This window comes from Python bivittatus, unplaced genomic scaffold (genome assembly GCF_059951505.1).
Source record: "Python bivittatus isolate LINGU-HERP-01145 unplaced genomic scaffold, Pbiv_v1 ctg000980_np1212, whole genome shotgun sequence".
NCBI classification, from domain to species: Eukaryota; Metazoa; Chordata; class Lepidosauria; order Squamata; family Pythonidae; genus Python; species Python bivittatus.
In genome coordinates, this window is record NW_028277125.1 from 2643673 (window position 1) to 2656073 (window position 12401).

General features: G+C 47.4%; 1 protein-coding gene across 1 annotated transcript; it reads right to left on the reverse strand.

The window, feature by feature from the left end:
- Nucleotides 1-3530: 3530 nt before the first annotated feature.
- SST (somatostatin) lies at nucleotides 3531-11185 on the reverse strand. Its single transcript, XM_088131928.1, has 2 exons — nucleotides 10942-11185; nucleotides 3531-3939 (listed from the first exon to the last, which is right to left on the reverse strand). Exons 1-2 carry the CDS (start codon nucleotides 11080-11082, stop codon nucleotides 3727-3729), a joined length of 354 nt encoding a protein of 117 aa, XP_087988054.1. The 5' UTR covers nucleotides 11083-11185; the 3' UTR covers nucleotides 3531-3726.
- Between the last annotated feature and the right edge of the window lie 1216 nt (nucleotides 11186-12401).

The following is a 12401-nucleotide window of genomic DNA, read 5'->3' on the forward strand; positions in this document are numbered from 1 at the left end:
AAGGAGGGTGGTGAATCCGCTTGTTCCTTAGTGCCCAAACTCAACAGGCTTCTGCTTCGGACACGGATTCCCTACCGGAGCCGGCCCCTTCCCATCTGGCAGGAAAGCAGGCTGTTGTAGAGCTGGGGGTTTGTTTGCCCCTTTACTTCAGTGTGCAAAAATAAGTCCAGATGCACACAAATAAATCTCTTCTCTCGGTAAACCAGAACTTGAGATTTTCTGCCCTGGCGACACGCACAACGCATTCTGTTGGCAATTTGGTGCCACGCTGTCTCCTATCTCGCTAGATTAGAATCGTGCTTTGCAGGAACTCTTTCATTCTGCGTCTCCTGGGCACAATTTCTCCTGAGCTAAACTGCACACAGGGACCACATCGCTCCAGAGAGTGGGTGGGGCCCGGCATTTAATGTCCTTTCATCTGCATTCATTTAACATTAAATATAGTTGGCATGCTTATTCTCCAGTCGTCTTGACAGCTAACCCCCCTCTCATTTGTTCTCTTACGGAAATTTTGGAGGATTCCCAAGAAGACATATGACCCCGGACTTTTCTCTTTCAGATCAACTAAAACACCTATTTGAACACTAATAAATAGGGTGGAGTAAGGCGAGTTTGTCTGCATGGGGGAGCATCAAAAAAGTCAAGGATGCAGCCACCATCTTGACTTTTTTGACTCCCCCACCCCCCGCAGCCATCCTTGAACTGGCAGATTGTATCTGCACCTGAAAAACTCCATTAAACAAAAACACGATTCAAATCCACAACGTGGTGAGCTTCCAGAAAGGGTTCCTGTAAGCAAACGTACAACTCAGTAAGCGAAGCTCCAAACCACCAAGATGTAAATATATAGACTGCAGTTTTTCAGCTTGATTAACTTATTTACATCTCCCACAAACTCAATCCATTTATAAATAATTTCCAGCCGGGAACGAAATTGCGATTTACCCACATCTGTCTTTCCAACTTGAAAGTGATTCTTTTTTTTAATTACATGGCTGTTCGCGTGGAGTTTTCTAATGCAAATCCAATTGGATTTCTCCAGACAGGTTCCTCTCCCTTCTTGGCACGCTATAAATCCTAAAATCAAGTGACTTCATTTCAAATAGATGCAGAAAAGTCTATTCTGAAAGAGGATTTCTTCCTATCTGACCACATTTCAGTGAAGATAAGTACTTTGGGCGTTCATTTCTCTGTTTTTTCCTACAGAATGCTTCTAACATAGAATCTAGGATTATACTGCGTTCGCGCAAAGATGTCTAAAAACCTCCACGGCTTTCAAGAAACCCTGCGAATGCTCAACCTGGACGTGGTGTGTGTTCCCCAAATCCCTACACGAAAGCTTCGACTTGCTTGCGTGTGTTCGATCAAGCCCTGTGAAATCCTTGGAACCCAACGCGAGAAAATACCAGGCAAAGCGAACTGAAGTATGTCATAAAAACACCCAGAATGGATTTTGAACTGAAGGATCTATCTACTTCCAGAATCCAGGTTGTAACTAAAAAATGGCACTTAATTCATTGAACACTGTATCTTCTCTTTTCCTGTCTAGGCACATTGCTACGTGATCCTCAGGTACCTGCGTTAGTAATTTATCTCCCAGGTCGAACAAAGCAAGTTGAAAAAAGGAACCAGAAGAGTCTCCTTTGAGGGCATTACTCCCATCGCTTCCATGACAGATCTCTTTTTTTTCCATAGAAAGCATCGATCCATTTTTGTTTCGTTGCACTTTTGAGACGGGTTGATCGGATGCGGGGGAGACGCACAAACAGATCAAAACTATTTTCTTGCACATATTTAAATTGACCCCTTGGTTGAGTTCACACAGGACAATTAACCAAGTCAGGTAAAAATGATTTGCACAATGTGCTAAGCTTGGTCAATATTAATTATGGTTAGGTGGTTGTGTGGGGGGGGGGAGGCTCAGCGCATTGTGCACATGAAGCTTCTTCATTGATGGATCATTGTCTTGTGAAAACTCAGGAAATGGGTTAATTCGATAACTTGGGTTAAATTTGTTGCATGGACACAGCTGCACAGCTCATGGGATTAAAAGATGCTTTCTAGTTTTATGCATAAGTGATGCAGGGTTTATATCACACTGGACAACCTATACATTCCTATGAAACAGTGTTTTTCAACCTTGGCAACTTTAAGATGTGTGGACTTCAACTCCCAGAATTCCCCAGCCAGCCATGCTGGCTGGGGAATTCTGGGAGTTGAAGTCCACACATCTTAAAGCTGCCAAGGTTGAAAAACACTGCTATAAAAGAATAATCCATGCAGAAAAATACACAAATGGGCTAAAAAAAACCCTCTGTCCTGTAGCTCACAAAATGGCTATCCATTTCCTCTTAAACATAAAAAAAATGTCTCTGCTATAATTCCGGTTTTAGGTTATGGAAATCATCTTAAAATGCAACAGTAAGCAAATTGGCAACGGAGATGTTCTGAGTGTTTTTGCTAAAAGCTTCCAGCAAGGATCGGCTCGCAGGAAGAAGGTCTCAGTTACCAAAGTTCCCTATTTTCTGAATTTGCATCTTCACCTCACCAAATGGGCTGGCTTTATCCAAAGCCTTAAACCTCCAAAAGGAAGGTTCAAAATACTGTATGCAAATACAAATATATAATTTAAGTGATCTGTTGGGTTGTGTCAACGCAACCAAAAGATAAACCTTTCCAAGGTTTGTAAAAGGAGAAGCTGAAGGATCAACAAAGTCATTTGTGTTCACCTTATTTTTCCAGACTGGTTTTCCAGTTTCGGTCTAGCCTGCAGCCCTGGGATTTTCTCGTGGCCTCCTTTCCAAGAGGGAACCACATTGGAACCAACTTAGCTTCTAATAAGCCCAGAGAAAGTTAATCACTGGCTGCCATTTGAAGCTCGTTGGACCTTTTGTTTTCAATCAGACACACACAGGACACCCGCAAACATTCTTGGGCAGTTTCACTAAAGTACACAGAGAGGAGTTGTGTTCACACAGCATGCTTAACCCAGCCAGAATTGTGTTGCATTCACAGAAGATGTAAGCCTGACTGGTGTTTAACTTGATTAGCTTTTAATTTTTTAATGGTTTCTTATGGCTTTTTTAAACAAACACAGAAAATGGTTTAATCCAGGTTAATCCTTAACTCAGGTTAAGTGTGTTGGGTGAATAGAAACACACTATAACTTCTTAGCCCATGTTCTAGGAAGCATACCTCATTTAAGACCCTTTATATGAAGGATTTTGCTCCACTTTTTACTATCTTAAATGACGTTTAATGGTAGATCATTTAGAGTTGACTTGCTCTGAATTTCTTCACCTGATGATCGATGAATGATTGATTGATCGATTGATGAGTTTAACTCCACTGCAGTGGGGCGGGGGGAGATAGAGAGAAGCTGCAATGAAAATCTATACCCAGGACACTTTGAAACATAAACTTTATTGCGAGAAAGAATTTAAATCAGCATACTCAGCAGCGGTTTCCAGCGTCGGGAACGGACTGGTGTGTCATGAAGAAGTAGAGATCACAAACTCAAGAAAAGTGTGTACAATTGAAACAGAAAGTTTTATTAAAACCACTTCAAAATCAAATTGTATTTTTTTTCCTTTCTTTTTTTTTTCTTTTTTTCCCTTTTACCTTAACAATATGTTTTATATTACAGTCTTCAGCTCCTGGCATGAAGAGACTGAGAAATCAGAGAGAGACTGGAGCGGAGCGAAGGGGAGGAAGAGGTTTCGAAAGCTAACAGGAGGTGAAGGTCTTCCAGAAGAAGTTTTTGCATCCGGCTTTGCGCTCCCGAGGTGTCAGACCTGGGTTCAGGTTGGCTGACCTCTCGAGTTCCAGTCTGACCTCGTCTTGCTCAGCCCCACGGGACAGGTCATCCGAGCCCAGGGCCTCGTTCTCCGGCTGGCTGGGTTCCGACAGCAGCTCTGCCAGGAAATATTTAGCCAGTTCCTTGGAAGGCAAGGAGAAAAGAGAGAAGAGTGGGTCAAGGGACGGTAAGGGGAGGACACCCTCAGATCGGTTCAACCGCAAGGCCTGTCCGCGCGGTCTTCTAGGCAGCCAGATGGAAGAGCTTCCCCTTTGTTTGATTTCCCCGTGGTCTTCCATCCAAGTCAGGTCTGACTCTGCTAAGCTTCTGACCCCAGAGAAGCTGGACCAGTGGCTTGAGCTAGCAAGAAAAATCCATGAGCACCACTTCAGTGGCTGCGTTTACCCAACATGCTAAATCCGGTTTTGCTTAGCCATGATTTACTGAATAAACCACAGTTGGCTGGGTTCACTCTACGCCTTTCACCCTCAGTCACGGCTTGAGAAACGGAAGGACTGAGATTGTGCAACATGCTGGTCTGCAAACAAAGAGGGTCACCTTTTGACTGATCAGCTGCCTTTGCAGAACACATTTAATCTGCGTTTGTATCACCTATTGAACACGCAACTAATCAAATGAGCTGAATTCACCAACACTAAATTACAGGAAAGGAAATAAGGTTTCTACAGATTAAGTGTGACATGCAACCGCAGTCTAAAAACTCAAGATCAAGCATGGCTTCAATTGCACAGTCGTGACCCCTCCACCCGTGTTTTTCGGTCTCAGCTGAACACGCTACGTGAACACAGCCTCTTAAGCGTGTGAACTGAGCCACGGACCTCCGTCCCTTGACAAACAGCAGGATAAGTGTCGATTTTTATGGGGAAAAAAGTTCTTCAGTAGGGATATAAATTGCAGAAAAATAAAAAGACACGTTAAGCCTTGGCTCCACCAGTGAAACCCTCGCATGGCTCCATTATTGCAGTCAACATTCACTCTCTCTTGTGCCTCATGGTTTTTATATTCTATATTTTTAATGAATGATAGTTGCTTTTTATATTTATTGTTTTAATTCATTGTTGTACGCCGCTCAGGGTCACTTTTTGTGAGATGGGCGGCCCTATGCGTTTCACAAATAAATAAAATAAGATAAACTTCCACAAATGTTACGTAGGAGAGTCTGGAGTTATCTGCAGGATGGGGTCAAAAAAGTCAAGATGCCGGCTGCAATGGTATGTTTGATGCTTCACCTGTTTTAATTCTTTTTTTCAAATGGGTGGAACTTCAAACACATTATCACAGCTGCCATTTTGACCTTTTTTGACCATACCATGCAGACACCTCCAGACAGTCCTACATAACATTTGCAGGAGTTTATTTTATTTTATTTATTTGTCTGTCAAACGCATAGGGCCGCCCATCTCACAAAAAGTAACCCTGAGCGGCGTACAACAATGAATTAAAACAATAAATTCAAAAACAATAAATGGTGGTGTCCCTTAAGAACTGAAGCCAAACCTTGCGGGGGGGGGGGGACAGGGTTGGACGTCTATCATCCTCCAACAGTAGACAGACAGACAGACAGACAGACAGACAGACAGACGAGCCACCAAGGGGCCTGGTCCCAGACAAGGAGGGAAAACATCCTTTGGGGCCCTCAACAGCTGGGCTTCCGAGGCTGAGCCTCTCCCCCCCTCCGCCCCTTGCAACCCTGGAAAACAACCCTGGATACAGACCACTGATTCGGCCACAAGCCACCAGGGGTCACCCAGTTTGGAAAGGGGAGAAAGCAATGTGTGCTTTGGGGGTTCCTGCAGCCCTTCAAAGTGGGAACTGATGCTCCAAGCTCCCCTCTGGGATTTGTCGGATACCACCCCACCTTTCCAAACACACAGCGTCTGCTTATCACGTAGAGAGCGTGGCCCAGTCGTGGGGACATCGAAAGGCTGCGTTCAGACAGCTCGCTCGACAAGGCCACGCAAAGACCTAGTCGCCGCGTTCTCATAATGCAGCCTCACAGCTGAGCTTCATTAGGGTTTGCAAGTAACTACCATTTTAAGCAGCTCGCCATCGGGCTACAAATTAAGATGTGGTACTTCTGATCGTGGAAGAACCTGCTATCGGAAGGCTATTGGACGCCTGTCGTTGCCCTTGCGCGAAATAAAATCGCTCTCATGTATTTTGGGAAGACGTTCAGTGACGCTCTGGAAATGTGACACCTTCCAGGCGTGCTATGCTGCAATGCCCATTATCCCCAGCCATCGGATGGGGTGGCACAAGTGAAGGGAGTTGTAGTCCACCACATCTACAGCGCCTGGGGCTGTGCACGACTGCTATACACGACATGATTTGGCACACAAAAATCCGTGGGCATCGTGCCTGCCTTTAAAGAGACCGAACTGAAATCCGCAGAGGTAGAAGCAGAGGGGGATAGATTTGTATGGTATGCTTAGCCACAGTTTGTTTTAATCTTAGTTTGTGGACTGAGCCAACCAAACACAACGTGCTACGCCATAAACCAAAGCAGAAGCAACTTGGGAGCCTTTTTGAGGGCAGTTTTAACACCACACACATAACCGTGTGATTAAATTGACCTGTTTTGCCCATTACCCTGAACTGTAAACCAGTGTTGTCCAAACTTGGCCACTTTAAGATGAGTGGACTTCAACTCCCAGAATTCCCCAGCCAGCATGGCTGGCTGGGGAATTCTGGGAGTTGAAGTCCACTCATCTTAAAGTGGCCAAGTTTGGACAACACTGCTGTAAACTAACCAGAGAGATATTGTGTTCGTCCAACACCTTGAGAAAGGCAGCGGGGGGGGGGGGGGGAACTATTTAAGATTAACAGTAATCCAGCTTAGTACACTGGGCAGCAGCAGCTTACCTGACCTGGTTAGATGTAAATGAATGTGGCTAACTCAGTCATCAGTGGCTGGGTTCACACAGCTCCCTTATCTAGTTACTGAAGTCACTTGTTTTCCAGGTTCACACAATACAGTGAACCAGGAAAAACCAAACCAGGCCAATGCAGTCTGCATTATTTACTGCCCTACAAGAATAATAACATGACTAGAAGGTGAACATTAAACCAGCCTAGCACATTCTACAAATGTAGCCACTGGGTCTTTCACCGACTCCGTTAAGCGTATTGTGAGAACACAGCCCAACGCGATAAAACCTTTCCTGTAATTCTATTTAAAAGGGAGGGAGAGGAAGCCCATCGCTCAGGTTTCCTGCCTTTATCAGAGCTTTCTTTTGATAGGTGTGGGTAGAAGTACTGTAGGGAGAGACGTGCATCCATCTTTTCACACATCAATAATGCATGATTTCAAGTCAGTCTTGACTCCTGGCAACTGCCTGGACGAGTCCCTGCGGTCTTCTGGGCAGCCTTTTTAGCCCAGTGAAACAATGGACGGGGGAACCCTTGCAGCTAAAAGTCCTGGAGTTTACACAGAAGTCTGGAAAGTCTTTGAGAGGGGGCCCCTCCGCCTGACCAAACACCCTTTGTCCTCGGGAGATCTACAAAGAGTCACCATCAGTGCTCAGTAGGACATCATCTTTCATCCCTGGGGAAATTGGACTCCCAGAAAAGCCTACGCAACGAAGACCAATCTGTGGAGTCCTTGGTGCTCTCTGAGCTTGGTGGTTTGCTGGAGGATGTTTCATTACCCAACTAGGTAACCTCATCAGTGCAAGGGCGGGTGGCGCTTGCCCCGTTTATATACAGTAGCCGAGTTACCTAGTTGGGTAACGAAACGTCTGCAAGAGAACCACCAAACTCAGAGAGCACCAAGAACTCCACCATTCAACCCTGCAGAGGCTACAGAGATTCTCCTCTATTGGAAGGACCAACCTGGAATCTTCCAGAAGCAGAATATCTCTGAGTCTCCAACCGCGGGGCAAAGAAGAGCGGTTGACCATTTGTGAAAGCATCTTTAGAGGGGGAAACGTCCATCAACGGGAGCTAAGAGAAAGCACCATTTTCCTTCTAGCTGGCGTGTTTCGGAGTGGGTGGCCAGCAAGCAGAGGGAAGATGTGGCCTTTATTTTCACTTATTGTAGCTGCTGGGCATCAGAACAGCTGTTCTTTTCTGTACCTCCAGACAGAAGCCCTTACAGCCCTTACCCCATTCTGCTTTCCCATGAAAAACCAGAGCAGATCCAAGCAGATCCAAGCAGGGATAAGAATGCTTCCCAATTCGGCATCTTTAGTGGCAACTCTGTAGATTGGTTTCCCATACTCTCTGCATCCACGTGGGAGCAGAAGGAACCTCCCTTCAGGTCAAGGGAGTGAGCCTGTGGACTTTCCGATTCGCATTGTAAAATACGGCTTGGCTTACTTACTTGAGTACTCTGCCATTTTGCTTCCCTTCTACCTGATTTGGTGAGCGTACCCACCAGTCTTCCACCACCTGGCCATCCTCCAGATGTGTTGGCATGGGATTTCTCAGAACTCCCCACTGATGCAGTGAAACATTTTGCAGTTCCACCACATCTGGAGGTGGCCAGATTGGAGAAAACCAGTGTGGATGAATTCCTAGAGGAGAGAAGCGATGTGTCTTCAGTACGAGTTGCTGGAAAGCAGCCACAAAGGAGAAGGGAGACTTCTCCATTTGCTAGAGCAGTGTTTTTCAAACTTGACCACTTTAAGATGTGTGGACTTCAACTCCCAGAATTCCCCATGCTGGCTGGGGAATTCTGGGAGTTGAAGTCCACACATCTTAAAGTGGCCAAGTTTGAAAAACACTGTGCTAGAGGATCTATCTGGTAGTGTGTTTTTTTCTAGTGTTGTGGCTCCCCCACGAAATCTGTAACAGGGAACTTTCTTCCCTTCATGATTTTGGAGATTTGTGTAAAGAACTTTCCTCCCTTCGTGATTTTTATTGTTTGGGTAAAGAATGAGAAGCAACTGCGTTCTTATTTCTGCAGGGGGAATACAATTTGACTTCTTCTTTGGAGTTCTTGCTCACACCCATCTCTCATTGAGTGACCGCGTTTAGATGACCCGATTGGCTGGCTTCATACAACTTGCTTAATCAGATCAGGTAAAGAGCCACCGTTGCATTCACACAGCATCATAAGCTTGCCTGGGTTCATTTTTTCTTTCTCTTTTCTTTCTTTTCTTTTCTCTTTTCTTTCTTTTTTCCTTTTTTTTTTTTTTTTGGTATAGTGTCTGGTGTGAATCTAGCTGCTCAGCTATTTTATGGTTCTATATATGATGACCCAGTTTTAATACTACGGCAGGTGGAAATCTCCCCCTGCATTTTTCCATACGACTGACGCATAATATTCTAGACTTACGTTCTTCTGTGCCTGCCTCTTCTCTATGCTTAAAAAATCCATAAAGAAGTTAAAAGTATTGTTATTTTATGGTTCTGTGAATGATAACCCAGTTTTAATATTGCGGTGAGTGGAGATCTCCCCCTGCATTTTTTTTCACAGGACACATAATATTCTAGACTTGCATTCTTCCATACCTGCCTCTTCTCTAAGCTTAATCCATAAAGAAGTTAAAGCAATTATTGTCTCTTTGCCAGCTTCTCAATAACCTTTTTCAGTTGTGGTATTTACATATTCCAAAGGTGGCGGCAACATGGATTTCATTGTGAGCTTAAGATTCAATGCATTTGCATTATTACATTCCCAAATGCATTTTCAAGTCTTTTCGTTGTGTTAATCTCCACCATGCCATTCACCTTTTTCACTATGGACATGCGCTGGACCAACACTTTTTCTCGGCTATCCGCTACAGATCAAGATTCCTTTTCGGAGTCTCAGAATACCGCTATCGCATCTGCAGTAGGATTTTCCTTTCGTTCTTTTAATACCCACTCAACCAATTTGAAGATACCTTTTCAACAACTTTATATACTGACCCGTCCCTAGGTTCTGAACATATTTTTGGCATTCTCCGTGGCCAATTACCTGGTGTCACCCCAAATCGTGGCCGCCTCTCTTGACTTCTCTGCCTCTAATGTTGAGAAAATTGAAAGCACGAATGTTTTTTCGTTCGTTCGTTTGTTTGATTTGTTTTCTGGTACATCTATCATGAAAACAGCCCATGGACTAGTTCAACACGCTTACATCAGCAAGCCTGGCGGGTCGTGTTTAATCTCGGTCTGTTGGAGCGAGATTCCTTTCAGCACCTCGGAGAGCTCCAGACCTCCCCAAATGCGCCTCTTTCGCCGGGATCTCTCTAAAAAGGTCCCGTCTTGCGTTCAGGGATAAGACTTCCCCAAGTCCTATCAAATTATTTTTTTGTGCAGGGGATGGTTTGGTAAATCCGGGGGTCTTATCTAAGAGAAGAACCGTCTGCTTTTGAGATGGGAAAAGGAACTGACAGCGAAACAAGCAGGCAAGCGAAGCGGTCTTCCAGGAACCCCTTCTAGGAAAGCGGCTGTGCTGAGCGCACAACGAACATAGAAATCTATTTTTTTTCTCTCTCTCTCTCTGTCGTAGGTGATTAGTTGCAATGCTGACTCAAGGGCAAGGTCCTTCTGAACCCCACCGGTGGTCAAGAGTCAGAGGAGAAAGGTTAACGGGAACAATATTGATCCTGCCGTGCCCGCGGGGGAGCTGGCCGGGTCCTCCCACTGCTGGACCCTCAGCCGGATCAAGCTGGTGGCGTCCGCGGTAAGGAACTACCGAGCACCGAGTTACTCCTCCGTTAGCCCCGGTGGCTCAGTAAAGCCTCCAGGCTCAGAACAGTTTAGCCCTGACGGGAATCAGCCACGGGAGAGGGGTCGTATCTTCGTGCGCTGCTCATTGACCTGGAGATCCTTGGCTGGTCAAGCCATTGGACCACACTAGCTCCAGGGTTCTTACCACCCACCAGAGTTAGGAACTAAACCTCCATGTACAGGAAGAGCCTACCTCTGCATTAGTGGGCCAACAATAGCAGGGCAACGTAGCTTCACCTCTCGCCCTGCCTTCTTCCCCAGGGGGCTCTGACTCTTCCTGTCGGATCCAGCCTCCCGTTGCGGTTCGGACCGTGCGCGGAAGACGGCGCTCTGCGCTCGCTCAGGGGCCCCCTGGCCCTCTCTCGCCGGGCTCTTCGGAACTCGCGGGCAGGGTGCCCAACCCCCTGACCCGCCTCTGCTTTCTCTTGGGGCAATCCCCCGCCCGCCCCGCCTCGGGTTTCCCTTACCTGTTTCCCCGCGGCTGCGGCCAAGGATTTCTGCAGGAACTGCCGGAGCCTCGGGTCGGAGGGCGCGGCGGCCACGGTGCTCCACGCCAAGGCGACCGAGACGAGGAGCGCCAGGGCGCAGTGGAGGCGACAGGGCAACATGCCGGCGGGCTCCGCAGGGGCGCGGCGAGGAAGCGGCGGGAGGAGGCGCGGCTGGAGCGCGGAATGCCTTCACTGCTCCGGAGGGCGGCGGCGGTGCCGAGTGATGCCGATCTGGGATATCCGTCGGCGCCCCCCCTTTATAAAGCCCTCTGCTGACGTCAAGAGTGGGGCGCGACCCCCCCCCCCCCGCTCAAAAAGCGCCCGGCGCTCTTGATGGTCCATTAAGCGCGTGGATCCATCACGCCAAAGCGGAGAGCTGACACGGCGCGGGGAGGGGGCAGACCCACGGGGACGCGGGGGGCACCACCACGCCCCCTCCCGAACGGGCTCTTTGGTCCCGCAAATGCGCTTCCCCCCACACATGCCATGGGGGAGATTATTTCTTGCCTCCACAAATTCATTTTATGGGGGGGGGGGGATATTGCCCTGCAGGAGTTGGGCCCCTCACAAATATGGTTTACTGAGTGGGGCGGCGGGAGGGAGTTGGAGAAGAAACTTCCTCCACCTCTGAAGGCAGGCAGAGCAGCTTCGGGCTATGGTTAAGTTCAGACGACAGGCTTACCGAGGTCAGAGAAAAATCTAGCGGCTGAATTGCACAAGATCCTGTGCTAAGGCAATGGGCTGAGCCGGGACAATAAGCAAAGGACAGAGTCACGGATCCCAAGCACGTTCATAGCGTGGAATGCACTTGCTAGATCTTTACAGAGCCCGGCAGAGCTTGTGGGGAGGGGTCGTGGGGACACAGTCGGTGAGACCAGCTAGGACTGGAACTGGAGTCGGCTGGTTTCTTCGCACCTCAGTAAGGATGATTCGGTAAAAAACCATCTGCGCCGGCGCGCAGAAGTCCGGAATCGAAAGGCAACTCTGGGATGGCATTATAAACGCCGTTGGCCGCCGGCGCCTTTCGGGACCTTTGGCTGGGAACACAGGGGGTTTGGGTCCACAGTCACCGCGTGCTTTGGTCCTTTTGCAGATCCGGAGGGCCAGCCCCTGGGAGACCTCAGCTGATCTCAGAAAGCCAAGCCGGTCAGAGCTGACTCGTCTTGGAACGGGGACCACGAGGAGAGCCCAGGGCCGAAGGCTAAACCGGGAAGTAAAAAAGAAAAAATATATATCACAGAAAGGTGGAGTGGCAAGGCTTTTTTGCCAAGCAGACCACAGGGATGTGTCCACAAAGTCACCAGGAACCAAGCTTGACTCATTGCTGGCGTCTCATGAACTTTTGTCGGCCTAGAAAAAGCTCAGCTGGGTTGGACCTGGCCGGGATGGGCCTTTTTGGTCAACGGCCGTATATTTTAGTAAATTATTATTCACGGGAT

Coding starts and splice junctions, on each gene's coding strand:
- SST (XM_088131928.1), bottom strand. CDS start 11,082: ATGTTGCCCTGTCGCCTCCACTGCGCCCTGGCGCTCCTCGTCTCGGTC. Junction 3,940..10,941: donor CCGCAGCCGCGGGGAAACAG/GTAAGGGAAACC, acceptor TTGCCTTCCAAG/GAACTGGCTAAATATTTCCT.